Source organism: Pholcus phalangioides, unplaced genomic scaffold, assembly GCF_987345545.1.
Source record: "Pholcus phalangioides strain wild (caught in Gottingen) unplaced genomic scaffold, Ppha-v1.0 ptg000001l_1, whole genome shotgun sequence".
NCBI classification, from domain to species: domain Eukaryota; kingdom Metazoa; phylum Arthropoda; class Arachnida; order Araneae; family Pholcidae; genus Pholcus; species Pholcus phalangioides.
This window is the reverse complement of record NW_028301594.1, coordinates 30,129,590-30,157,159: the sequence shown is the minus strand read 5'-3', so window position 1 is coordinate 30,157,159 and position 27,570 is coordinate 30,129,590. Positions and strand designations below refer to the sequence as shown.

At 36.0% G+C, this 27,570-nt stretch overlaps 1 protein-coding gene across 2 annotated transcripts in view; it reads left to right on the top strand.

Moving 5' to 3' along the window:
* The first annotated feature begins 1,825 nt into the window (after positions 1 to 1,825).
* The window catches only part of LOC149090343 (E3 ubiquitin-protein ligase AMFR-like), a 40,722-nt gene continuing 14,977 nt past the window's right edge, over positions 1,826 to 27,570 (top strand). Inside the window, exons 1-3 of one of the 2 annotated variants that reach the window (XM_089234294.1) lie at positions 1,826 to 2,039; positions 17,472 to 17,564; positions 23,196 to 23,360. In XM_089234294.1, coding sequence (XP_089090420.1) covers positions 1,992 to 2,039; positions 17,472 to 17,564; positions 23,196 to 23,360 — 306 coding nt within the window. In that variant the 5' untranslated portion in view covers positions 1,826 to 1,991. Of the gene's footprint in view, positions 2,040 to 10,081; positions 10,714 to 17,471; positions 17,565 to 23,195; positions 23,361 to 27,570 lie in introns of those variants that run through there. The other variant, XM_089234286.1, reaches the window with a different exon arrangement.

The window sequence follows — 27,570 nt, the reverse complement described above, 5'->3', positions numbered from 1 at the left end:
TTAAAAATAAAGAAAATTTAAACTACAAAAATGAAATAGTTTTCGTGATTGTTCACGATTTATACTACAGGCATAGTAAATGATATCAACGAATACATTTTTAATTGAGGGTTTTTGATTTTTTTAAAAGTACAGTTATCCTATAATGTATACTAAATATAATGTATAATAAAAATAAGAAACAAAAAATGTGTGTGTGTGTGTGTGTGTTTTGAAAAATTCGCATAATTTACTAAATGCCTCGGAAGAATCCTTTTTTTTCCCCTTAATATCGTTTAGAAGTGCCTTTCAATCGCTGGTTTGCGGACAGGTGCCGGTCTGTGTAAATTCTCTTCTGGTCCGCGAAAAATTTCGTTAAAACTTTGTATGAATACAATCCCCCTATAGCCCCTCCCATACCATAAAAATACCTTTTTCATACCAAAACCCGCTCTTGTTCGTATTTTCTGTCCTCTAAGTACAGGCGAGTACTTAATAAATTTTTTTATATATTTCAGAACTGTTCAGTTTTAACAATTTACTATACAAAATGTAAGTCCAAGAATAAAAATATTGCACGCATTTCAAGATAAACTTTATAATGATCACTATACAGATGTGTTTTTCAACGGACCCCTGTGGGTCCGTGGGATCATTTTCATTTACTATTATTGCATGAAGACACATTTATTGTTGTGAAATTGTAATTTACTACTTAAATTATTTATGATATGCAAATTATAAAAAAACAACACATTTTTGATTTCGTGGGATTGCAGCGTGGAAACTGACCATCGCTACAGACAGTCCGTGGTAACTCGATCCTTCACTAAAGGGGGTCCACTACACCCAAAAGGTTGGGAAACTGCTGTACAGTACACATACATACAAGGGCGTAGAAATGTGAGAGAATGACCGAAAAAAAGGAAAAAGATGGCCAAATCCATTGTTCTGTCACTTTGGCCCCCCCCCCCCCGAACGAAATTTCTGGCTACGCCCCTGCATACATACACTTCCGAAATAAACGAAACAAACGTAAAACGTTGGCTATGTTCTTACAAAATTTATTTAAACTTATTTTACTGTTCATTGTCAAATGATTACGCAAATGTGAAAAGGTAATATTGTAACTCCTTAATGTATTATTGTTTCTAAACTAGGCTGGATAGTTAAGAGTCTACTGTATTTCCTAATTAGTTATGTTGTAACAAAGCACTTCAAATTTCCAATATGCTATTTTAGCCACTTTGTTTTGTTAGTCACAGTATGTTTCAAAAAAGTTTGCAGATTAATGAATAAATAATGTCGCGTCATGTTTATTACGAGTTTCTTCATTCGACATTTTTTTTTTTTTTTTGGAGGAATTATGAGTCTTGTTGCCATCGTAAGAATTTCAACTGTCGAGATTATCGTCTAATTAGTACGGCGGAAAAAATAATACATTTATCTAATGCTTTCGTAAATGACGAGAACGAATTCTATCCACGTATGGAATCCTCTATTTTTTCCCTTACATGTCTTTTTATCCTTAAAGACGTCACAGATGTGTGCAATCATTGTAAATTGATGAACAAAAAAGTAACACACAACAATTTGGGTATTAAAGATGATTTGCGTAATTGATGATATGCGATCATTGGGAATTAATGTGACAGCAAGAAAATAACAATGCCAATGAACTGCAAAATTAATTTTCTTGACGGGTGACGTATTTATTTATAGATGTCACCATATTTCTCCACTGCTCATTTCAATCGTACCATGTCATCCCATCATCACCAGATTAGACGACATCTATTAGATATCGTTGAGGAAAATATGATCTATAATCCTTAAATGTTCCAACAAACTACCAAGGCACTTGCTCTAATTCCGTTGCAAAGCAAGAGAAATTCATACATGAAAAGTGGTGTGTTGAAGACTGCATTTTCACGGTCGTTATCGAGAAATAAGAGGATTAAAATAACGGTCCAATTACGATCTCAATTATTTAATTTTATTTTCAGGAAAAGATGATAGAAATTAATTCCATTAAAAATATTGAAAGTTTTCCAACAGCGGTAAGTTGTTCTTTTATTGTATGTTTCCGATACAATGAGTCACGTTTTTTGTTCTTTTTTTTCTATGCCACGGATAACAGTTGCAACGCACCTCTTAAAAACTGTTTAGAAACATCTTACTGGTAACCTCGCCCGAATTTCGCAATGCGTTCTATTTACTTACATTGTTACGTGAAAATATAGAATGGAATAGGTGAGAACAAAGCGTTGTGATAACTGGATTGTGGCTCGTATATCACCAATGAATCATTTTTAAGATAAAAAAATTTTTATTAAGCATAGGTGAGTACACGTGTCGTTGCAAGTTCGAGATAACTATATGGGAAAGAGTGATAAGTTATCAGTTGATTTCAAGAGATAACTAGTATAGTATTCAATTTCAAGGAGAAGTAAATTTCGAATTGAAAAAAAAAAAATGCTTAAAATAACAAGAATTTCATTCATTCATCTCATTTCATCTCGAGAGTTTTGACGGACTCACCATGCAGAATTCAGGTGAACTCCTACATTGATGATTGAAAAAATATCCGGAGCTCTAAGCCTATAAGTATCTACCCCCCCCCCCCCCCCGTGGGGCTCATGAATGTAGATATAGTAATGAGCTGTAAAATTGTTCTTGCAAAAAATGGGTAAACCCCGTCCTGGTAAAAAGAGGAATGATCTTTTATAATAAGGGTGCTCAACCTTTCTAAGAGTGCGGGCCACTTCATTGGTTTTAAAATGTGTCCCGGGCTATTTAAGTGCCGCGGGCCGGTTAAGTGATCTAGAACTATACCTAAGGTCATTCAAGTAATCTGTAAATTAGCCGCGGGGGGAGGGAACTCAGGTGATCTGGAACTGTCCCGCGGATCCCGTAATTGACCTGAAAATGTTCCACGGGTCGCTTAAGTGCTATGGAACTGTTCCGCGGTGATCTGTAAATAAGCCAAGGGTCACTTGAATGATCTTCAAATGTGCCGCGGGCCACTAAAATGCTCTAGAATTGTGTCGCGGGACACTTAACTGATCTGGACACTTATTAACGGGTTTTATATTACTGTAATTGTCATAGGCATGTTACACGTAAATTGTGGTGACATGTCCCTAATAATACAAATTTTCAGGGGAAGGGGGGTGATCACCCCCTCCGCCTCCAGTAGAGGTGTACGTGCACCTCGAACACGATTAGATTTCATGCGAATGCGTTATGTGTTTTACGTGGTCTTAACGCATTCACGCTGTTGTGCTTGTTTCGTGTTATACTGGTGTTGCCATCTGTCTTCCATATTTGCCAAGTAATATTCCCAGTAGAACAACGATATCGTTAGTATATCGTACCGGTATCGGTACGACGTTGGAGCGTCGAATGAATATCGAACGTCGAAAATAAATACCTTTCGACATCGAACGCTATTGTTAAGAATACATTCACTCCACACATTGATGCAAAAATACCTTTTGTCCTTCCCCCCCCCCCCTAGAATTATTTTTTTTGACGAATATTCGTTCCAGGTTCAGGTTTCAAGCTATTTATCCTTTCAATCGTGTGACTACAATGTCATATCGCGTTCCCAACTTCCGATGACAACTTTCATTGTACTTAGTTGACAAACTCGAACGTGACTCCATTTCACATGCGGCTGCGACACTGTTATTAATATTCATGTGACAGGGGGATTAATAGTGTTCAAATAACCTCCCTTCTCCGAGGGAGTAAAGACGATTATTGGCAGTTTCGAAACTATCAATCTATCTCGTATATCAGCTAAATCGGATAATAAATAGCTGTCTTTTTTTTTACTGGTTCAGACACAATGTGGAACAGGAAACACGTTCACTAAAGCAGGAAGCACAAAAATGGTTGGCGTGATTTCTCTCTCTCACTCTTTTTGTTTCATAATAAACTTTTTTCTCTCTCTCTCTCAGCAACCTGCTGAAGCCATCTTCCCGAAACGTGCAACACCTTCGCACGCAACGTCGGCCTATAGAACCACTTTTACTCTGTATGTGTTATTTCCTTCCCCCCCCCCCTTCATTTCTCAGTGTAACCAATTCTGAACCTGAACCAGGGCAGTTAACCTTATTTCTTGGTGGAATACTTCCGGACTAAGCCACTGCTTCTTTACATCTGTCTCTTGTATGCTATAATGCGCAAAAAAACTTCAAAAAATCTCATCACTTCCGCCAACCCTTAAAAGAGGCACTTGAAACACTTTCGCTCTGATGATATAGTCGCCTCCAAGACACGGAGGAAAAACGAAAATCCACGAGATTTGTTGGAACAACTTTTCTCTCTCTGATCAAGATTGCGCCTCACACACAATTATTGTTATTATAGCAGTGCCTCCTCCTCCTAACTCGATACCACGTTTCTTTGGACATGAAGGAAACATCTGCCACTTTAGCAAATTACTTACTTATTTCTGAGGCGCTTACGAAAGTAATTCGTTGATCAACTTACTGCGCCATTGTCGTGTGATTATTATTACGTGAAACGAAATAACCGAGAATGTAATGCCCGTTTAAGAGATGATGACGAGCATTCTACGACTGAATTTTCTTGGAGAATGCGTTCGTCCTTTCCTTTTTTGTACCACCATGAAATAATAATAATAATTAGAGTATGGTGTTCCATATGAGAAATTATAAGAGTGGAATCTATATAGAAACAAATCTGGGTCAGATTTTTTGTATGGCCACGCGGGCAGTGGGCCCCTCAAAATTTAAACATTGCATGCAACATCTTTTACCTTAGTTGCGGGAACCTTCTAATGCTTGCTTGTTTTGTGCCTGTGGTATTCTTGTCAAAGTTGGGCCATTAGATCGATCGTTTTTCTCTTTTCCTCTCGAAACCCCAACGTCTGTGTTTCTCAAATTGAGCATCACGGTTCATAGAGGGGGGCATTGGAAAACTTAGTCAAGGGCCTCATGTTGAGCAAAATATATTCCTATACTTATCTTTGGAATATTTCAAAAAAAGTCTAGAAAGAATTATACTTCACCCGAGATTACTTGCAAATTTATTACTGCCATGAGAGCATCATGGATATATGATCGCTATTATCACTAATGCAAGGAAGCCTCGTAATAAGTGATCACCAGATCAAGGAAGTCTCGAGTAAATATAACGAGTAGCTGACTGGGAATCACAAACGTTTATGTTCGCGGCATCCTTGATGATAAAAGTAGAATTTCAGGTACAATCAAGTCCCGCTCAATCGGGAATCAACGATTCCATGACACAATATCTAATCAAGCGGGAAACAAATCAGTTGTCATTTTGCAACGTTGTACATTGAAAACTGATGAAGGGTCACTATTAATGAGTACTTCTTGAATAAATCAGACATCAAAAATGAAATGAAAATTATATTTAATAACAATAATCACAATATCTAATTTTTTTAGTTTTCATAAGAAAACTTAGCGCCCTCTATTAGCTCAGGAGAGAATAAAATAATTGAATGTACGTATTGAGAAGACAACTTAAATATTTGGAGGCCAGTACCTACTCTCAAATGTTTATCTTGATTTTTATGTAACATATTTTTCATTCATTCCAAATGTTTCATCCAATAAAAACATTATGTGTATAGTATTTGTTGTGTATATTAACAGTTGACGTGTAAAGCGTAATATTCGATTAAGCGAAGAAAAGCCGTTGTAATAAATCATATTAAGCCAGGAACTTTAACATTGTCTCTATGGGAGAAATTTTGGTGCCTGAAGATTTTATCCATTTAAGCGGGGTATTCGTTTATCTGTAATCCGATTGAACGGAACCGAAGAGCTGACTATTACGCGGGGCCACTCTGTCTAATCTTAAGGGTCTGTGATGGCATCCCTAAAATTACGTGATCCTTCGGTTGGGAATTATAATACAAAAACTACCGTCAATACATCTTTTCCCTAAAAATGGGGACCGATTTCACGACTAGGGACATTCTCTCAATGCATCCGGGAATGGCCCGGTACACTTGAGTACCTAGGGAGCCTCATGATAATGAAATCAGGTGCTATGATTTTCGAGAGTAAGTATGTAAATGAAGGCAGGTTCTTCCATCCAGGTGGAGTAACATCACTTTGCCTGAGGGTACCTGATGTTGTTTAGACGGCACCTAATGGAGTCTCCGAGTAAAGGGATTTTTCAGAGGCACATGGTTAGAAATTCCGGTTAAAAATACCAATTTACATGCATACGATCGGAAATGTGAACCAGATCTCATTTCCATGAAGCCCTCGGGCTGAGCCCATACGTTAAGAAGGCCTTATTCACAGCACACACCGTTTTGAAGATCACCGGGCAATAGCATGGCATGGAGGGGACCAAATGCCAAATAAAAAACCTTAAAACAAAGATTCTCAAAGTGTGGCATCGCCAACCTCGGTCAGAGCGATCGCGGTTAGTTGTTGAAGTGTGCATATTCAGTGCTTTGAAGTGGTTTTTACCTGACTATTCTGGGCAGTCGCGGATAAATGGTGACAAGTTCAGGGGTGTCGTGGGTGGCAAATTTATGTGAACCACTGCTCTAAATTAATAGCTGAACTGAAAGTTTTCTGCACAAATGCAATAGATTTTAATCTGCTTATTATTATTTTTATTATTATTCGTAAAAACAAACACAAAATACACTTTAAAATACAAAACAAAAAATCCACACAGAAAAGACAAGACATGAACACGTATATAACCATATTGGAGCCCCAAGAGGCATATCCTTCCAGACAGCCCTATGAATTAAATTGTTATAATTTGCCACAATTTCCCAAGAACCATAAGTTGTATTAGTAAATGTTGTGAATAAAATAATATTTCAAAATGTTATACACTGTAAAAATTTGAATTATGCCCACATAATTAGAGTGGCACGCATTACATTTCCACATCACTTGAAGGATCCGCGGGACATTTAGAGATAACTAAAGTGGTGTGCAAAGGACTTATCAATAGATAGAATGTTAGTTTAAGTGCCCACAAACTAGGGAGAGGTTTTTCACGTTTTTGGCACATCGAATAAGATGTCATTAAGAATATTTTATATTTTCATAAAGGGTGGTTGATGACGTAAGCATCTCATTCAAACCTCAACTCCCCCCCCCCCACACCACCCGTCATCAAAAGTCATCAAACCTGAAACTCTCCCTCTTGTCCTATCGATGCTGACATAATATTTGAATGACCCCTATACATATAGATACGCATATATTAATAGAGATACATATACTGTATATATTTATTTCATACCATGAAACCGTGAAAAATGTCTGATTTATTTTGGTTTCAATTAAATTATCCCATTTTGATGTCATTATTCATCATGAAAACAGTTATAAATATTATTTGCATTCATGAAAGTGTCATATTTATTGATACAATTATGAGTTATATCGACTGAAATGAATTCACTATTTTTAGAGCAGTAAACGGGAAACATTTTTGTAAAACGTATTTATTTGTTTTTGGGGACTTCGAATTCGTGTTTTTGAATTTGTTGTTGAAGTTCTATTTGTTTTTCGTTGTAACCAATATTGTTGGTTTTCAACACGAAATTTATGTCTGTAAATGTATAGCTGTCTAATGTCTAGGGCATCGTTTCCCAAACTTTGTATTCCATCGCCCCATTCTTCAGAAATTGCTTTCTCTCATCGACCCCCCCCCCCCCACTAACTCAAGCGTACCCATAGGATACTATATTATACTCGTAGCTTCTATCGCCCCCTGGACAATTCCATCACCTACCAGAGTTGGGGCGATATTGCCCACTTTGGGAAACACTGGTCTAGTGTATGACAATTTATATTGTTATCGTATGTATTACGTATTTGTGTTATTAACGTTCTTGCCTTGTTGTTTGCGTTACATGTAATTTAACACAATTAACGCCTTTAATTTTTGTTTGTGCTGCACTTTTGTTGTTTATCGTAATTCTGCTGTAATTTTTTCGTATCATTGATACCTTCCGAAAGCCTAGGTTGGTATAAAAGTCGTTTAGTCTGAATTTTTTTTTATTTCCTTGATGTGCCTAAGAAAGGCGCTCAAGTTTGTTCTTCGGGTGCAATGTTTTGCGTTGCATTGACTATTTTGCTTTTATGCTGTTTCTGTTTCTTCTGTGTAACGTTTCTTGTCCTTGCATATTCCTTAACTGATTGTGAAAATTCTGTGCGTAACTGGCGTCGTTGGTTCATTTGACCCTAGAAAGTATTAATGCATTTTAAAAATCAACCAAAAGAGTCTTCATAAAAACAATGGGCTTTTTGCGTGACTTCATTCACCTGTCAATTAATGCACTGAATAATTTTTCAAATTTCATTAATTATTTCCCAAACATTTTCTTTTATTAAGACACACATTCGAGAAAAAAGTGGAGGGATTTGTGCCTTTTTAACAAAATTTTAAATTATTTATTAAATTTTTTGAACACAACTTTCTTGATTAAAAAATGAACAGATATGATTGAAATGTACTCATAAAATAAAATTTAGAAATTAAAATAATATTTACTATATTTTCACAAGCACCAAAATTAGTCTTATGCTAGTCGGTAACACAGTACTGGTAAACAACACTATGACATGTTGATCACACAGATCTTACGTGTAATATAACACTATAAACTACTCACTATAAACACTATAAACACTACTAACACACTATAAACACTACCCTCATGCTCACCTCGGATATCCGATGTTTCACGACTAATTTGAAACTGTTAGGGGCCGTTCAAGTATTACGTCATCATCGATGGGGGCGGGGGAGGTCCGATTTGCTGGCTTTTGATGACAAGGGGGGAGGGGGGGGGTTTGGATAATGCTTATGTCATCAACAACCCTTTATGAAAATGTGAGTTGGATTCAGAGGGGCAGAGCTGATGGCGAAATTTTGCTGACAAGGGTGGGGGGGGGGTCAGCATTTTGCTGACTTTTGCTGACAAGGGGGGGGGGTCAAAAATGGCTAAAAATTTGCTTACATAATACTTGAACGGCCCCTTATCGAGAAAACTGGCGCTCTTCTGATACGCCACTCCAATCTGAGCACTCCTGCCGTCAGGCAAAAAAACACTTACGAAGTGGTGAGGTGGGATCATTTTGCCCCCACGGAAAACTTTCATCAATGATATAGAACAGCATAGTTTCCCAACCTTTTTTTTTGTCTCACATCGCCCCGTTTTTCAGAAATTTTTTTCTCCCATCGCCCCTCAAACGCTATCTAACCCATAGAATCCTATGCTATACCCTTATACCACCCCCTTAAACACTCCATCTCCCCCAGGGGGAGTTAACGCCCACGTTGGAAATCACTGATATAGAGGGAAGAAAAAGTAGAATAACATCATAAGTTTGTCAAACACATGTAAACAACTAGTTTGAAAGGTATTGAAAATAAGATGATCCAGAGATGCATTTCTTTCTCAAGGCGGTGGCAAGATGAAGAATGAGTCTTCATCAATGGGGTCATTTTCACCCCCACCACGCCAGTTAAGGGATGTAATATGTACAATTTTCTTGTTTTCTCTCTCGCACAACTCTCCCTAACATTCGTCCTAAAAGGTCCATGGCAGGCAAAGTGGATGTTAATTCATAACCAAATAAACTAAACCGAAACTCTTTTTCTAGCCAATGAAAAGAAAAATCGATTAATTTCATCATCACAGGTGATCATGACCTCAAGAAAGTGATTCTTTTCAATGCATTAATCACCCATATCCCATGTTTTTTAATCCCGATTTCACTCGTTGTAGAAACACAGCAATAAAAATCATCGGTGAACAAGATTTATTTCTACATGAAGTTTTTTTTTTGTCATTCATGTCACTAAAATGAATTCATTATTAATTATTAAAAATAGAAACAGCACTTTTTTATTACAACGTTATGAAAACGAAAACAAACTAAGAAAAACCAGGGCAATGAAAGCATAGAATAAATAAGAAAGGAAAAGTGAAAGTCCCAGAGAGAAGAAAAAGAAAAAATTAGGGGAAAAAGAGAGAGGGGAAAAACACACACACACGGGATACTTGATTCTGCATCAGGCGCAAGATGACGTCACTCGACGCATGCGCAGAAGGGGAACGTCTCTCATCCACAGACACTGAGGCAACAACATCATCACCGAAATCATCTCGAATTCAGTGGATGTCCGAGAAAGTGACGGCGGGGGATGATCATCGTCGGCTGTGGTGATGGCGGCGACTCTTGCTATCAGTGATTCCCGTTCTCTATCCGATTCGATAATAATGTTAAATTGGCCGTTTTTAGATTAAAATGCCGATATAATGTCTTGAAGAATAATAATAGTCCTCCCGCGAGAGTTTGTTTATTCTATTATTTGCGAGAAAAAGCGAAATAGAGAAGGAGGCGTGGGATTATGCCGGCCGTAATTCTGGACAGGCTGCCGCTGCCAAGCCTTCAAGTGTACACAGTCGGCAGCATATTGATGCTGGCGTGTTCCGTTCACTACGCAATTCAAGTTACGTCCGAATTCGGCTCGTCCAAACTCAATTTCACGGCGTCGCTGCCCAGCGACAGCAGTCACCTCGGATACACCAACAACGTGCAGCACTACGCCAATGGCACCTTCGGTATACGCGAGGATAGCATCACCTACTTGGATATGGTGCTGCAGGAGCACGCCGTGCTCAACCGAGCCATCGAAGTCATGTATTTCATGCTTCAAGAGCCCATGGGTATTTGGGTGAGTATAATGTCGGAATCGTATCTCTCGGTATTTTTCGAACTGAATCCTCACGTATGATTAGTCAGGTATTTGTGGGGGTGTGGTGGGCTTAGCCCAGGGCGGCAAGTTTGAGGAATGAGTGACCAAGGAAATTAGAATTGGAGAAAGGTGGCAAAATTTGTATAACATTGGTATAACCAAAACTGTGTGCGAGCGTGTGAGTGACCGAAACAGTGCTAATGCATGGAAGTATATCCGCAAAACAGGGTTTGTGCACATGAGTGACCAAAACGGTGTTCAAGCGTGTGAGTTACCTTTAATAAATCTGCCTTTGCCGAGACAGTATGGGACTAGATCAGTGAGTGAGCAAAGGAGTGATCTAGAGTAACTGCAAGCATGTGAACTGATCAAAAGAGTGATCCAAAGCACATGCAAGCATGCAAATGACCAAAGAGGGGGGTCTAGAGCATGTGCAGGCATGTGAATTACCAACAAATGAAATCACAATAGATCATGTGTAAATGATCAAAAGTGTGACCTATAAAGCAAGGAACCATGTTATTGAGTGACAAAAAGAGTGGTGTAGAGCAGTGCTGCTCAACCACCGGGCACCGACATCCAGGCCGCAACTAGATACTTTGTCATCAGGGACAATCCAGTATTTTGGCATCCCTTGCAATGTAGAAGTAGTAGTAAAAGGGTGAAAATTTGGCACCCCCTTCTGATTAGCGCCCGGAGCACCAGACCCGCCTGTCCCCCCCCCCCCTAGTTATGTAGTTGTGGCCCTGATTGATCAGCCATTTTATTTTTCCTCATTCATTTTCAATTTGTCTTTTATTTGATTGAACCTTCCACTCACAAAAAATGAATGAAGCCGTTCCGTGGGCTCGCCAAGGTTGAGAACCACTGGTCTAGAGCAAGTACAATAGAAGTCCATTATAACGATAGCTCAAAAGCATGCAAAAAATTATTACAACAGAACTCTCGTTATAAGCAAATGTTTTTCTAACATTAGCTCTTTGACAATTGCCTGTGAATCACTCGTTATTACAGACTTTTCCCGTGTGTGAGTGGCCAAACTGTGTGTAAGAATGTGAATGACTAAAAAATTACCTGAGCATGGGCGTGAACTCGGAGACACAGGTGTACTTGTAGGAGTGGAAGGCCAAGCAGATTATAGCACATGGTGGCGGATTTGAGAAAAGAATAGTCAAGGGTGGCAAAATTTGTATAACTTACAGGCGGCATAACCATAAATGCACCTATACTTATGACCAGGGACGGCATAAGTGAGGGTGCAAGTGCACTCAGGCAGCAGATTGTAAGGGGTGTCAGCTTAGAGACTTAAGACACTAAACTTTTTAAAAAAGTTGCAATACTGAAAATTTGACCAGAGATGTGTTTATGGTTTAGCTGACTGTGGGCTACAAACATTTTGCCACCTTTCTCTCATCCTAGTCTAATTTGCTTGACCATTATTTCTTAAAATGCTCCGCTCAGTTACTTTTTCCCTCTTTACCTGGTCTGAAGCCACGAAGTCCCCTGTAAATATGCCTCTGCATATAACATCATGCTTTTAGCCATACCTTGCTGATAAAGATGTTGTGAAAACTTGAGGGAAATACAGCTTGGGACAGTAAGGCCTGCCTCTCATAATAAAAAATAATTATCTATTATGTAGGCCTAAATAATAGGTAATTATTATTATGTAAATATTATTATGTAAATAATAGGTAATTATTTTTTAATATGAGAGGTAGGCCTTACTGTCCCAAGCTGTATTTCCCTCAAGGTTTATCATCTTTATCAGCAAGGTATGGCTAAAAGCATGATGTTATGTGCAGAGGCATATTTACATTTTGACTTCGTGGCTTCAGACTAGGTAAAGAGGTTTACCTATTTTACCCTAAAGACTTTTTACCTATTATGTAAATAATAGGTAATACTCTAGATAATAAAAAGTCTGTTCAAAATAAACCACTAAATGCTTCCAGCAGCCGGTGTGAAGAAATTTCCAAACAAATATGGGATTTTCTTCACGCTGGCTGCAGTTGCCAGAAGCATTTTGCAGTTTATTTCAAACAAAGACTTTTTATTATTTTTTACTTTAATTATCTTACTCTGGGTCTAGATCTAGACCAGGGTTAAAGCTAGATAAAAATTCCTTTAGCAAAAAGCGAAAAGGGGGGAAGCTTTAGCTACAGTGCTAATGTTTGATGGTTAGGTGTCTATTCGTTTTGTACCTCCTGTACATATTTTTGCAAAAGTGGCTACTACTTCTTTCGCATTCTAAGATTTTCTTTTGCATTTTTCACAAAATGCGGCCGTGGCTTAAACCCTGTTCCAGACATAGTTTAGCACTGATTTGAGCACCCACTGAATTTGTCTAGAAATCCTAATCTTGAACAAGATTCGAGCCGAACATTCACAGGTTTAAAACACTTTTAATGTCCCTACAGCCCCCTGATGGGTCCTGGGTGGTTATGTTTCGAGTCTCCCTAAACTTGGCTGGAAGTATCAACTAGTCGGTTTAAATACTTATTCTCATAAAATCATAGGGCTAAGATGTGCTCATGTGCTAAGATGGCCCTGGTCAAGAATGAATTTACACAATTACTCAAACACATGGATCAAGAACCTGGAAAAACATTTTAAATCCTCCTACCCAGCTTGAAAGCATTTACCTACCGATATACATCCTTTTTCTCGAAAAGTCATAGTGGCAGGTATTCTGGAGGCAATGGAAGTGCTGTGGGTTGTCGGCACCAACTGTAATTTGTTAGACGGAACTGAGCATCGACAGAATTGATTCATAAATTCAAATTTACTACACAAAGCTCAAGACAAGCATCCACAGGTTAAAAACTCTGACCCCACTCTCCTGCATTGAGACTATGCACTTGAGGACCTCTGGCGGTGCCAGGTTGGCATCATCCGTTAAGGCGTTACTGCTCAAGTATGCATGTAAACGATGCTATCAATAGAGCATTTGAGAATATTAATCAGAGTGTTTTTAATAAAACCTCTCTTTTGTGGACACCAGCGGACCAAAAATGTTTTGTCTGTAAAAGAGCGGTGACCATTAATGAGGGGTTTCAAATGCATACTTTTATTACACAAGGGGAAATTATTATTTGGCCGTAAAAAAGGGGATGACTGTATCTGAGGAGTGTCCATTGAAAGGGGTTTTATTGTATTTGCAAACAGAGTTTAAACTATAGTCACAACTTTTTAAATAGGAGATCAACACACATGGATTGGTTAACCTGAATTAAACCAATCCATGTTAATCTCTTATCTAAAATTTGTGACCAGGGGGTCTGTCCTGACAAAATTTTCGTCCATTTTCTGGACCTTCCACAAAATTCCAGATATGAAAAACACTGTTCACAAAATTCAGGATCTGAGAAATGTACCCTTCACAAAATAAAAATGAATGAAGCCATAAATTTGCCATTTCATTTCTTTGTGATAACTAGATTATTTTGTTTCCCACAAAATTAATGACCACTTTTTCATAAAAATAAGGTGAATTTTCACAAAAACAGGACCCTATAAAAAAGTCTGTACAGACCCCCTGGTGACTATAGTTTAAACCCTGTCTGTGAATACCACCCTTAGTGAATTAATTATGAGAAACTATATATATGGTCAATGTGATAAATTGGTCATTGTAACAAGAATCTCTTCTGAAAACCTTTGTCGGGCTGTCGCTATGAGGCGCCCCTGACAAAGGTTGACATGCTGCACACAGTTTGAGAACCCCTGCCCTAGTGTGATTAATAAGTTTGATAAGTATGAAAAAATTCCAAATGAATCTGGTATGTCTGATGAATAATAGTCAGACTGCGATATAATAACAAATTTTATGATTGTATCCTGATAAGTATATGAAATAAGTGTATTGAATTATCATGTATAGTATATTGTATAGTAGGATTTATCATGTTTACCAACGATTCAACGCTTGAGTATTATGCATAACCACCAGTAAAAGTGATTAATTTAGGGAAATTTATCACCTATCAAAAGTCTTGGTAAATATGCATAATAACCATGCTGCTACTACTTAAAATAACTGTATTTATCACATTTACCATAACATGAAGGGAAAAATGTATTGCTGAGAGCCATTAACCATCTTGACCTTAGCTGTCATCCTGCTTTAGTTATAGGTCACATTCAGTTGCCCTGTTCCCAATCGCCAATATTATGGTCTCATGATGGCCTTCAAATGAAAAAAAAAAGTCTAAAACTTATATTTTAGTTTCATTCAGTCGTGAGCACAAGGTAAGGATGTTACTAGTGCTGTGACATGCTATTGATTCTACAAAGGGTCTAATTGTTGTCGATTTCTGTCTTCCATTTTGTTTTTTATTTTCCTCTCCATGAGAACAATCAGAAGGATTTAATATGGGCTTGACAAATCGAAAAATATTTTGTGTGGCAGTCAAATTTCAGTACAGCCAATCGGTTTTTTTTCTTTGGAAAAAAATAGTCCTGAATGATGTTCATACCATTTTTCTGGGACTTGTCATCTCCTTCCCAAGTTAAAAGATGTTCTGTAATGAAATCAAAATTTTGTCATCTTTTAGATTCCAATTTAGCAATCAAATTTGGAAAACCTTATGATTGTGCCAATGTAGATTTTCTAGTTGCCATGGTGACCTGGGATTTGTTTGACTTGAAATGAATATACAGTCTAATCAAAAGAAATGTATAACTGTCATTTGATATTGATTCTAATTTCAAATCTTGAAAGGGTCTAAGGCCAGAATAACACTATGAAAGATGGATGAAAGATCTTTTACAAAACTTGAAAAATCAACTAATAAACTCATCAGTTACATTCAAGCAAATGTAACCAATTGGTCTGTCCAGCTAAAATTCAGGTTCATTTTTCAGACCCTTCACGAAACTCCAAATCTCAAACAGATCCTTCACAAAATACAAATTGACAAAACCATTAATTTAAATTTAATTTCCTTTCTATAAAATTAACTAAATTGTTTTGCTTTCCCACAAAATTATAAATCATTTTCATAAAAATAAAGAATATTTTCACAAAAATGGGACTCTACGAAAAATGTCTAGACAGTTTAGTCCCTGGTAATCAATCAGCTTATTGGTTGGTTTTTTTCAACTTTTTGTAGTGTAAAAACTTTTATATCCTAATCCCAGCCTAATAACTTTTTCCCCCTGTGTTAGTTGTTTTGGTGAATATCTCCAATAAATGTTACACGTCAGTTTTCTCTGGCATTTTCTTCATATCAGTTCCTTTATATCTTTTGTCAAAGCTTACTTATTTGTGAATTGAATGGTATTTATCTGGGGTATACATGCTGATAGCATGAGAAGATGACAGTTTATAAATCAGGGCTTGATAAGTCAATGTAAGCACTAACCAAATTTCCTAGATGTCGTGTATTTTCCCCACAAGAAAAATTATCTTAACCATCTAAAAGTAACCTTTTTACAAGTTTCAGGACTTTCCGATTTTGTCGATGTGCAAAAAAAAATTTCCCAACTCATCCATATGATGATGGTACACTTACATGCCCAAACCTGGATTCAAACCCAGTCATAGCCAAAGACTAGCATGCTAACCAGAGATGGCTCTTGGACTCTCATGGACATGTTGATCACACAGATCTTGCATACGATTCACTAACAACACTGTCCTCATGCTCAACCACAGATATCCAATATTGCATAATTGATTCATCCAAGACATTCGATCTTAACACTTCACCCATCTGAAAAACCACAGAAACTTAGTCAAATACAAAATTACTGTGGTGGAAAAATTTGGTGATGGTGTAAAGGGAGGAAAAAAATAAAATGTCATAAATTTATCAAACGTGTGTAAACAACCATCTTGAAAGGTACTGAAAATAGGATGGTCCAAATGCATTTCTTTCACAAGGGTGTCGTAAGATGAGCAATGCGTGCAGTACGAGACAGGGTTTAAGCTAGATAAAAAAATTCCTAATGTAATGATTGATGGTTGGATGTCTGCTCGTTCCGTACCTCCTGTACACATTTTTGCAAAAGTGGCTACTACCACTTTTGCATTCTAAGATGTTCTTTCGCATTTTGTGAAAAATGTGACCATAGCTTAAACCCTGGTACGAGATAACCCCTAACACTTCAGGTAAGGGTTAATCCAAAACACTTTTATATCAAAGTGATCTTCCCCATAAGAAATAATGGAAACTCAAATGATTCATTCCAGGACAGTCTCCCTCACTTCAATTAAGAATCTTTTCGAAGGTAAAGTTGCAGGTTGATTTGTTTTGTATTCTTGTATTTTCAACTTCTTTATATTGCATACTTAAGTATTCTCAGAGTAATGCAAAAGAGTAGAAGCTTCTCTTTGAATCCCTGCTTGCATTAACAGTTAACACAACATAGTAACAGTCTTGCACGAGCTTGTGCTGAGAATTCTACTCCCATAGTCAACGCGTCTCAACAAATAGGTCCCCAACTCAAACAAGGGTCTGAAATTATTGAAAATTTTCAATAATATGCATGCATTTTTTTTAATTTGGTCTTTCATTGAAATAACAAAAGCGGTCTCCAAGATTTTTATTGTCTTGTTTTTTTTTAATGTCTTATATAATTTATACAATTTGGGTCTATTTAATAAATTCAGCTATTATTTCATGAAATTGATCTGTTCAGATTATTGCATTGATCATAGTTTAATTAAATGATCACAATTCAGTGATTGGCAATATAAGTTTTTAAAGCATTAATTTTTTTTTTCTGCCTAGACACTGATCAATATGGCCTATTGCTGCTTCATCCTTGTTGGAAAAATTATACAAAAATTGGTTTTTGGTGATCTCAGAGTATCGGAACAACAAGTATGTGATATTGATATATTGATATATTCTTTTTATAATAAAATAATAAATCGGGCATGCACACACTGTAAAGTGACTGTCTTGTGAAATGTTAGGGGTTTTTTTAAATTTTTCTTTGTTAGGAAGACACCAACAAATAAGGCAAATACACGAAAATACAAAAACACAAATCTGTGTCAAAATGCATTAGGATTTTTGTATTTTCGTGTATTTGCTTTATTCATTGGTGTCTTAAATATTCTTGGGCAAAGTTGATCAACTCTCCCATAAATTTCTTTGGTCCAAAAGAAATGAATTAAAATCTTTAATTATGTGCTAGTGTTTTAAAACTGTTTTTCTTCTGAAAGATTGGAATAGAAATAAATATTTGAGAAATTAATTCCTAAAAAATAATTTTTTATAGTTTTATAGATTCGAATAAAAAACTATATTTTTCCCCCTTCAAAAAAATGACAATCAACCCCTTGTATTAAAAAGACACCAACGAATAAGGCAAATACACTAAAATAAAAAGTCCTAATGCATTTCAACACCAATGGGTGCCGTCTACAGAGGAAAATATAACCACTAGTCACGCTGACAGAGTTTCCGGCTTGGGTTGAATACCAAATCAATACGAAGGCACATATATTCTGGCCTTCAAAGATACACTTGTTAACGATAATAAATCTACGCCCCTGATCGCACCACCATGGCTTAAATTCATTTGGAGAGGGAATTATAAGAAAATTTGAATAGACCAATCGGATAGCACTATTCCGCAAGTGTCCAATCAGGATGCTGCATTAGTATCTCACGCAGACTCGCAGCTTCATTCTGACCACGACGTTTGAAGTGAACAGACGTACTTCTTCCGCTGAGCAACCAAGCGTTAAGATTTCGTATTCAACCCAAGTGGGAAACTCGGTCAGCGTGACTAGTGGTTATATTTTCCTCTGAAGACTGCACCCATTGGTGTTGAAATGCATTAGGACTTTTTATTTTCGTGTATTTGCTGTATTCGTTGGTGTCTTCTTAATATTCTTGGGCAAAGTTGATCAACTCTTCAACCCCTTGTATTCCTTAAGATTTCATTATGAATGAACATTCCACAAGTAGGTTATACACCACTGTAAAATGCACATGGCAATTTTTCTTATTTTAGCAAAATTTGTATTTCTGAATTATATGTAGGAAGTTACTGTACTATTACAGCCATTTGCTGTTTGTAGTAGAGTCATCATGAGAATCGACTGAAGGCATTGATTTTGTGAGCCACTGGAAGACAGTTATCCATCCTCTGTGCATAGAGGAAAAGTAGAGCTAATATATATTGCTGCTGTCTGAGCTTATAGACAATAGAATGAAATTGATGTTCTGTCAAATTGTGCCCAGCAATAGCTCAAATTACTTGCACACATTAGCCTACATGGACCAATTTGGATCCATCATAATTTTTGGTACATTCTGCTGAACCCCAAGCAGAATGTGTTAAAAATTGTGACTCGCGTCACTGAATAATCTTGGGAATAATTTTAAGAAAAGGAAGAAAATACTTTTCAGTGTTTTCCGGACTATTATTGGAATTTTTATCCCAGAACAATTTCAGTCAGCTGAGGGTTCATTGCAGAACAATACAAAACATTCTACTTTGGGGCAAGTGTAGGGCCAACCTAACTATAATCAAAATCGTATCTTCATTTTTGTATTGTGAAATTGTGTAGTTCAATTACTATTGAATTTTTTTCTCTCGTTTAATATTGATTTGTGTATACAATGTTTTAGAAAATAAATTTGAGTAATTTTTTCAAACTACAGTATGAATAGAGCCTATAAAATACAGGGTGATTCAGAACGAATCATCCGAATTAAAAAATGTTTTTTTGTTGTTTGTTTTTTCAATTTAACAACACGAAATGAGAAATAATGCATAAATATGAAAGAAAAGTGTCCAAGTTTTTTTAACAAATGTTCAATATTACTTTCTTCAGTCACACAATGTCAAAATTAATCTGATGTAAAAACTGTCCACCTGCATTGCTTTTTGGTTATAAAGGCAGAAATTTAGTCATTTCAGCTCATCACTTAGCTTCATTGGTTGTAAGTTATGTTATTTGTATGACTTGTAGGGTGTTTGTTTCCTGAACACACCACAAACAGTAGACTTGGAAATACTTTGAACGATCATAGTTTGCTGACATCATGCAAACGGAAAAACACAGGAAGAAACTTTCTGCTAGCTGAAAGCCATTCACATCTTCTCCAATAGAGCTTCCCAAACGTGGCACACCAACATCCTTAGTTGTTCATGATGTAAAATTTGAACACTTTTCCTTTATATTCATGCTCTGTGTACTTAATTTTTAAAAGTATAATTTTTGGAAATCTGAGTTTCTGAATCATTCTGTACTGTAATTGGAATGGTGGAAACTCAACAGCACCTTTTCAACATACCCATCATCAAGGTATAGAATTATATTCAGATGCACTCTGGTAGCTGTCATTATTATTTTTGGATATCGTGTTGCATATCAAGACTTTCGTCCCCTATACCTTGGGTTGGCAGATAAAAATCTGTCTAAGACAAGGTGCACACTGGAAACATTTGACTACTTTACTACCTCTCCACTGTTCCTCTTCATCCATGACTTCTTGGGAGCCCTCGAAAAAACCCACAAATTGATATTTTCCTGGATCTCTCTAAAGCTTACAGTGAAGTTCCCAATGAAAAACTTCTTAAACTCTACTCTTGGCCTCAACATACAATTGCTTAAATGGTTGGAGGCTTTCCTAAAACATTGTAAGCGGTTTGTCCATTTTAAAGATCATAAAACTTGCTGTCCGCCTCTGAAAAAATCTGGTACCCCTTGGATCGGTCCTTTCCCCTTTACTGTTCTTAATTTACATTAATGCCTCATTACATTCTAAGAACTTCTCTATCTTTTATCTCTGACTGGTGTTCATTTTGGCAGCAGATGCCTATCAACATTTCAAAAACAGTTCTCCTGAGAATTGCCTGTAAATTATTTCCTCTTGAATACTCATACTCAGTCAATAATTTAACTATATCCCAAGTTTCTCAAATTAAATACCTCTGTCATAATCTCAGCTGACCTGCATTGGAACAAAAGTGTTGATTACGTCTTCTAAAAAATGTCTTGACACACTTTTCTTCCTCTGCCGTAGCCTTAAAGACTCCACTTGGGATATCTGACTACTCTACTACCAAACTTATACCTTTTTCTGTACATTCCTACGCTTTTGAAATCTGGTACCCCCACCTCCAGTAATATAGAAAAACTTGAATCAATTCAAAATAAATCCATCCATGACTGTTGGTCACCTTTTGTTGCAAACTTAAAAACGAACTCCTCCCCCTCTCTACTCTGTCTTATTTCTCTACTTTAACCCTGTTATATACGATTTTCCATCATCTCAACTTTGATACTTCTAGTATGCTAGCTAAACCATCCTTTAGAAAAATTGATGGCTGATGGCAGCACTACACATAATAAGCATTACACAGTAACAAACCTCACGTTAGGTTCACAAAACATACATGCACATTACAACACATACCAATTCGGCAGAGGAATGTGAACAAGGTGCATGTGTTGTTCAGTAGTAGTAGCAATTTAGTCATCTTACATCCCCAAAAGACTCGGCCATCCTGATAAAATAAAACCTATTTTTGCTTCTACTGACTGCCCCCAAAGCATAATGTTTTGCATTGTTCTGCAACCAGCCCTCAGCTGACAAAATGTTCTGCAGTAAAAATTCACATGTACATAATAGCGTTTTTCAACACTTTTCTTTAAATTCTTCCAGATTGTTCTGCAGCAGCACTGGTTGTTCTGCGACGTGCATCGCACATTTCGGCATATTCTACTTTGGGGCTGACTGCTTTAAATACAGCTTCTTTCCTCATACCATTGGTGAAGGAACAAACTCCCCAGCTCTATTGTCAACTGTCCTACTATCCCTAATTTTTATACAATATCAAACAATACCTGCCATATTCAACCGTATTCTCTTGTATAGGCCAACAATATTGTATAAATGAATAAAAAATATGACAAGCAATATGACCATGGCATGTAACAAAATCGACATGGATTCATTGAAAACATGAATTGACAACACAATGGTTAAAAACAAAATCGATACAAGACAATCTATTTCGATTTCATAATGTCAGACATATCTGCCCAGTGTGTACCCTGCCTTCAATGCACTGCATTCTGATAAATGTGTTTTCAAAGAAGAATGATCTAGTTCAGTGTTTCTTAACCTTTTTTTGCCCGTGGCCCCCTTTGAACCATATTTTTTTCTCGTGGCTCCCCCGTCTTACCCAGAGTTTTTGACCCTCATCTAGGAGCAAGATCCTTTATTCATATTGAATTGTTTTTTTCAGTGAATGTATATTGAACGAAAGTTTTGCAAATATGATTGGCCTCCATACCACTGGCCTAGAATTTATCGAGCTGCCCGCTAGTCTGAGTCTTAGTCAGGGCTGTCTCAACATCATGGGTGCCCTAGGCAAAGTGATGCTGTGGTAGTCCCATATTTAGCTGGAAATAAACAGTCTATATATTTCCTACAATTTTCAAAATTTGTTGTACTATACAAAATATAAGGTGGGGGTCACGTATTAACATGAGACCCCCCTGGCATGACTCCTCACAACAGTGGGACTGACAGAGCCCTGAGCCTGATATGGTTTTTATCATTTGTTTTTCACACTATATTTAATATAGTGGAGGGGTCTGTGAAAAATCCCACCGTAGGGAACCTGCTGCAAAATGTATGTGGTGAGTCCATACCCTAAGACGACCCTGGGTTTTATGGGTGGTTTTTTGGATTCTGTAAAAGTGTACAGTCACTAATACAAAAGCTTTATTTCTTCACTCCTTAATTTTTCTTCTCAGCTTTCTGCAGCCCTCCAAACCACTTGTCATGGCCCCTTTCTCCATTTTCTTCTGTGGCCCCCTGAAGTATCCCAGTACCACTAGGGGGCCATGTGGCCCCGGTTGAGAACCACTGATCTAGTTGATAGACTACACTTTCCATAATTGGCGAATAAGTTTGGAAGACTGTTTTCAATAACACTCGATTCGAATTTGTTACTCTCATCCTGAACTAAAAATTTTAACTTTTTTTTTTAGGGAGGTTGGGGGGGAGGCTGGGCTTTTCTCTGTATAATGCTTAGAATGTCTTATATGTAGTTAGAAACGTTATAATGACGAAAGTTTTTTTAAATTTTGTTTTGTCCATGAATCACTAATATACAAATACTACGCCACAACAGGCAAATTGCCCAACGAGGTGGCTGACTTAAGAACATCATGGATCCCCGAGCCATTTTTTGGAGGCCCTACCTACTACTGCTACTGCTACACCACACATGCATGTTATTGAATTATATTTTTAGCATGTAATGTTGAAAACTGAAAATTACAGTAAAGTTATTTCACCAGTTTAATTAAAGTACATGAGTAATTCGGAATATTAATTATAGCTCGTACTTGTTTTTCATGTTTATTACTTTAATACTTTAGAAATTAAACTTTTTTTTTGTGAATTTTTAATTGATACATGAAATGCTTCAACTCTGATATTCAAACTGGTTTTTTTTTTTTTTGTTTGTTTCAGCACATCAAGGATAAATTTTGGAATTTTGTCTTCTATAAGTTCATTTTCATATTTGGTGTGATGAATGTCCAGTATATGGATGAAGTGGTCCTCTGGTGCAGCTGGTTCTCCGTTCTAGGATTTCTTCACCTTCTTGCTCAGCTTTGTAAGGATAGGTGCGAGTATGTAAGTAATTTTTTGCTTTTGTTTACTTTATTTACATTTGTGGAAGCCTGTTATTTTGAAAAATAAAATTAGAGAATGGGGAGGAATAGAACACTTTTCACAAAAATATTTATAAAAACTTTTCTTTAAAACATGAAATGTTGTAAATGATAATTCAATATCACTTTTTTAAATAAGAAAAATATGCCTCTCCAAAATGGGTAGTCTATTTTTTAGGAGACATTTAAATTTTCAAAAACTTTGTCCCGTTCCTCCTTCCCATATGGGAGGAGTGGGTCACAGGTGCAGGAGGAATGGGGCAATAATTAAAAAGAAAACATTTAATTAACATTTAAGTACGTTAAGTTCAAAGTAAATTTATCATCAAAAAAACTATTCAAATCCCAACCACAAATACAAACACAAGACCACAACAGGAAAAATGCCAAACAAGGTGGCTCACAATATTGATAAAGCTGTGAAAAAATTAAAGAATATATATACCTGTTCAAGAACAAGAAAATTGCTACAGATTTATCAAAAACAGCAGTAAAAATATCAGAACAAGCCTGAATGCCTCTAAATGTAAGAAAGCTATTCAATTGTAATATTATAAAAAATTTCCAAACTAATAAGCTAATTAAAACTAATTAAATTGAGAATGTCCCATTCCTCCCCTCTAGTGAATCCATATAAAAAAGTGTCTCAACTCAAATCAGATATTTTTTGTACTGAATGTCAATACCTCAGTACATTTAGATATGGACTATTAACTATTCAATTCGCATTCAAAAAGTTATGAAACTAAAAAATTATTCCACAATATTAAATATTTTTACTTTTGAATAGTGAAAAATCTTTTTTTTTGTAATTATTTAAACTTGATTAATAGTTTGTTGAAAATGTTTACATGAAGAATACCAATAAGGTAACTTCATACAATAAAAGTTCAAAAAAATTAAAATTCAGTAGAAACATCTATTTACTTCATTATCAAACATATGTTAGAATAAAGAAAAACATTTTTTTGTGAATTTTTGATTTTTTAAATGTGTAAACTATAAGTGTTAGCAATAAATAGCAAGCATTGAAAGCTTCCTACACTATAAAAAACGAGCAAATTAAAGTAAGACTAATGCATGCATAAAAGCAACTGTCTTGTATCTCTTCACTTTCTCTTATTTATTGTATGTGAAAGAGAATTCAATAATTTGAGAAATTTCAAGAATTTATGTGAACAGCAACAAACGTGCAAACCTTCACTGCTAAAGTGCCTGACCACACAACATGAGTGTGACTCATTACCTTCATTAAGGTGAATTTGTCATTTTATAGTCGCTCATGAGATTGATGCTGCTTTAATTTTGTTGGTCTTTGAGTAAAAAAAATTAAAATCCAATCAAATTAAGATACCTTCAAAAATACTAAATGAAGATTCATGTTTTCATGTTGTATGGAAAAATTAACTACAGTGTCTTTGTACAAGTTTACTGTTACTATGCTTTTCAATAAAATGTTTATAATTTTAAACTCTAAAAAAAAATGTTTTTAGAAATAAAAGTTCATATATTAGCCCATAGTTTCCCAAACTTTTCGTTCCATCGCCCCCTTCTTCAGAAATTTTTTTCTCTCATCGCCCCCCCCAACTCAACCGAACCCATAAGATCCTATGTTAAATCTGTAACTTCTATCCATCGCCCACCAGGGGGCGATATTGCCCACTTTGGGAAGCACTGTATTAGCCCATCATAGTTCACCCTGGGTTTTCGGCATTTTCTTGTATAGACTTATAACTAATTTTCAATTAAAAGCATGAATTATAGTGAAAGATAAATGCAATGCAGCCAAATTTAAAATGGTTTTGTGCACCAGTGTTGAGCTTGTAACTAAAAAACTGTTTTCACTATGGGACATGATATAATGATAACATAGAACAATAGAAGGAATAAATTGAGGAAATGAAAGAGGAAAAAGTAACAGCCTTTTCATTTCTAAATGTCAGCTTTCTACTCATCTGTGCAAGGTCACTCTCTGGACTTGAAGAAGAAAGACTTCCATAGAACTCATTGATTGCATTTTATCTTTTCAATTTATTTTTACAGTTTAAATGTTAATTTATCTTTCTTTTGTCCAAAATTTCATTACCATTTTTTACATGACATTATGGTTATTTCAAGCTCAACCAAGTTGCCCATCACATTATTTATAATAAATTTTGAGGAAATAATGCAATGTTTTCAAACGTCTATGCCATTTATCTCATACTTTTTCCTCATTGGGTAGGAGATGAGATTTTTATTAGGTTTGCTTTAGAGATAAGTCACCCATTGAGAAACTCAAGAGAAATAAATAGGTACTATATGAATAAAATTAAAATCTTTTCATGAAATAGCTATGTCCTTTGTGTCTATGTGATCTTATATTGCATATAAAAATAATTCTGATCATATAATCTTTAATCGGTTGTAAATTTCTGGTAGTAGTCTATCTTGCTTCTGGACAATTTTAGCTGCAATCAAAATTTCTTATTTTGATTAACATGATACAAAAATCATGACTATAAACAAAAACTGTCAATATAGCATTCAGATGTCTGCCAATCTTTGTTCGTAAGATCTTCCCAATTCTTACTGTTTTCAATCAAATTTGAATATTAGTCCAGGTTTTGTATTCATTATTTTAAGATATTACTCACTTTATAAGTTCATTAATTGATTAAGATCATCATGACTTCGCCTCTCTTGTTGATACTACTTTATTGTACACCAACTCTGGTCGTGTTGTCATACAATAATTTCCCATCAATGAAGTTGGGTGGGAAATGAAGGTGCCATATATCGGCGGAGGCCCCAAGTTTGGTAGGTAAAGAACTTGTTTTCTCTGTTCTTTTCCGCCTGTAGACTTAGATGGTAACCTTTTGGTGGAAGGCAAACATCTTACCACTGCACCACTCGGCCTATATTCTTGTTGATATTATGTGTGCGTGATTATCTTAAAATTGCTGAGTAAAAATGATTGTCTGTGGAAAAATATGTTCTCTCTCTCATGTTGTTAAAAACATGTTTCATTGCCTAAACTGGTGGGACTTGACTGTTAACTAAAGAACCTACATTCAAACTCCAATCTAAAGAGCAAAGTATTTCTCAGTAACTAAATTAAATTAGAGAATATAAACTAGAGAATATAAAGAATCAAAAGCGAGAAGAAAATCAGTCGAGGTAAGCTGAACATGACCACTAGCCTAACATTGCCAAACATTTGTGTCACAGACAATTACATGTATTTTGTATGAAAGAGCCTTGCATGATATTCTACCTCATAAAAATACAATTATAAGTTTTACATGCAGTGATGCCTCAGCTAACAAATGCCTCAACTTATGAATTTTTCGGTGTACAAAGATTTTTTTCTTCCTCTGCTAATGAGCATTTTATGTTGAATTTGTTTGACTGTATTCAATAATCCATATTGTAAAATATTTGCACCACAGCCATGGAAATCTATGCTATTATTTATTCACTTTTCTATGGTATTATTTCTCTCAATTAAAATCTATTCATTTGCCAGTTTCTCACTTCTGGTTTGGAAGATAGGAAACAACACTTTTTTCTTGAAAATTTACTCATATCTCTAAACTTTGTGTTTGTGTATATATATTTTTTCTTCTGTTCGCAAATGCAGTATTTTCTAAAAATATGTCCCTAAAAATATGTGTAATTTTTTGTTCGTAAATACAGTATTTTTTATATTTGTAAATTCTTTGGAGAAAATGTTAACAAGGTACATGTTTGGTCATAGTTCATGTACACACTTTGTATATATGTAACGGGGGCATGACATTTTACTGGCAAACTATTGATCCTAGAAGCATACTTCCGAATAGAAAAAGTATCCAAATAATGTGTAGTATTCAGATATGTCATTTTTATTGCAAGAGATTGTGTAGTTATTAAAATATAGAAAATTAATTTTTATATGGACACCCTGTCTTCAAAAAACCTATAAGAAAGTCATCCTATTTCTCGTGGGGCCAACTAAAAAAAAATCCATGTCTCTAAGTGCAATATTCGCTGAAATATTTGAATTCAAAATCTGAGGAAAGTTGGGAAAAGCAGCATAAACTAATAGACAACGCTCCTCTACCTGGTTTAAGCTGTCCTTCCCCAACTTTCCTGTTTTTTTTTAATTTTAATATCTTAGCGTATATTGCTCTTAGAAATGTAGATTTTTT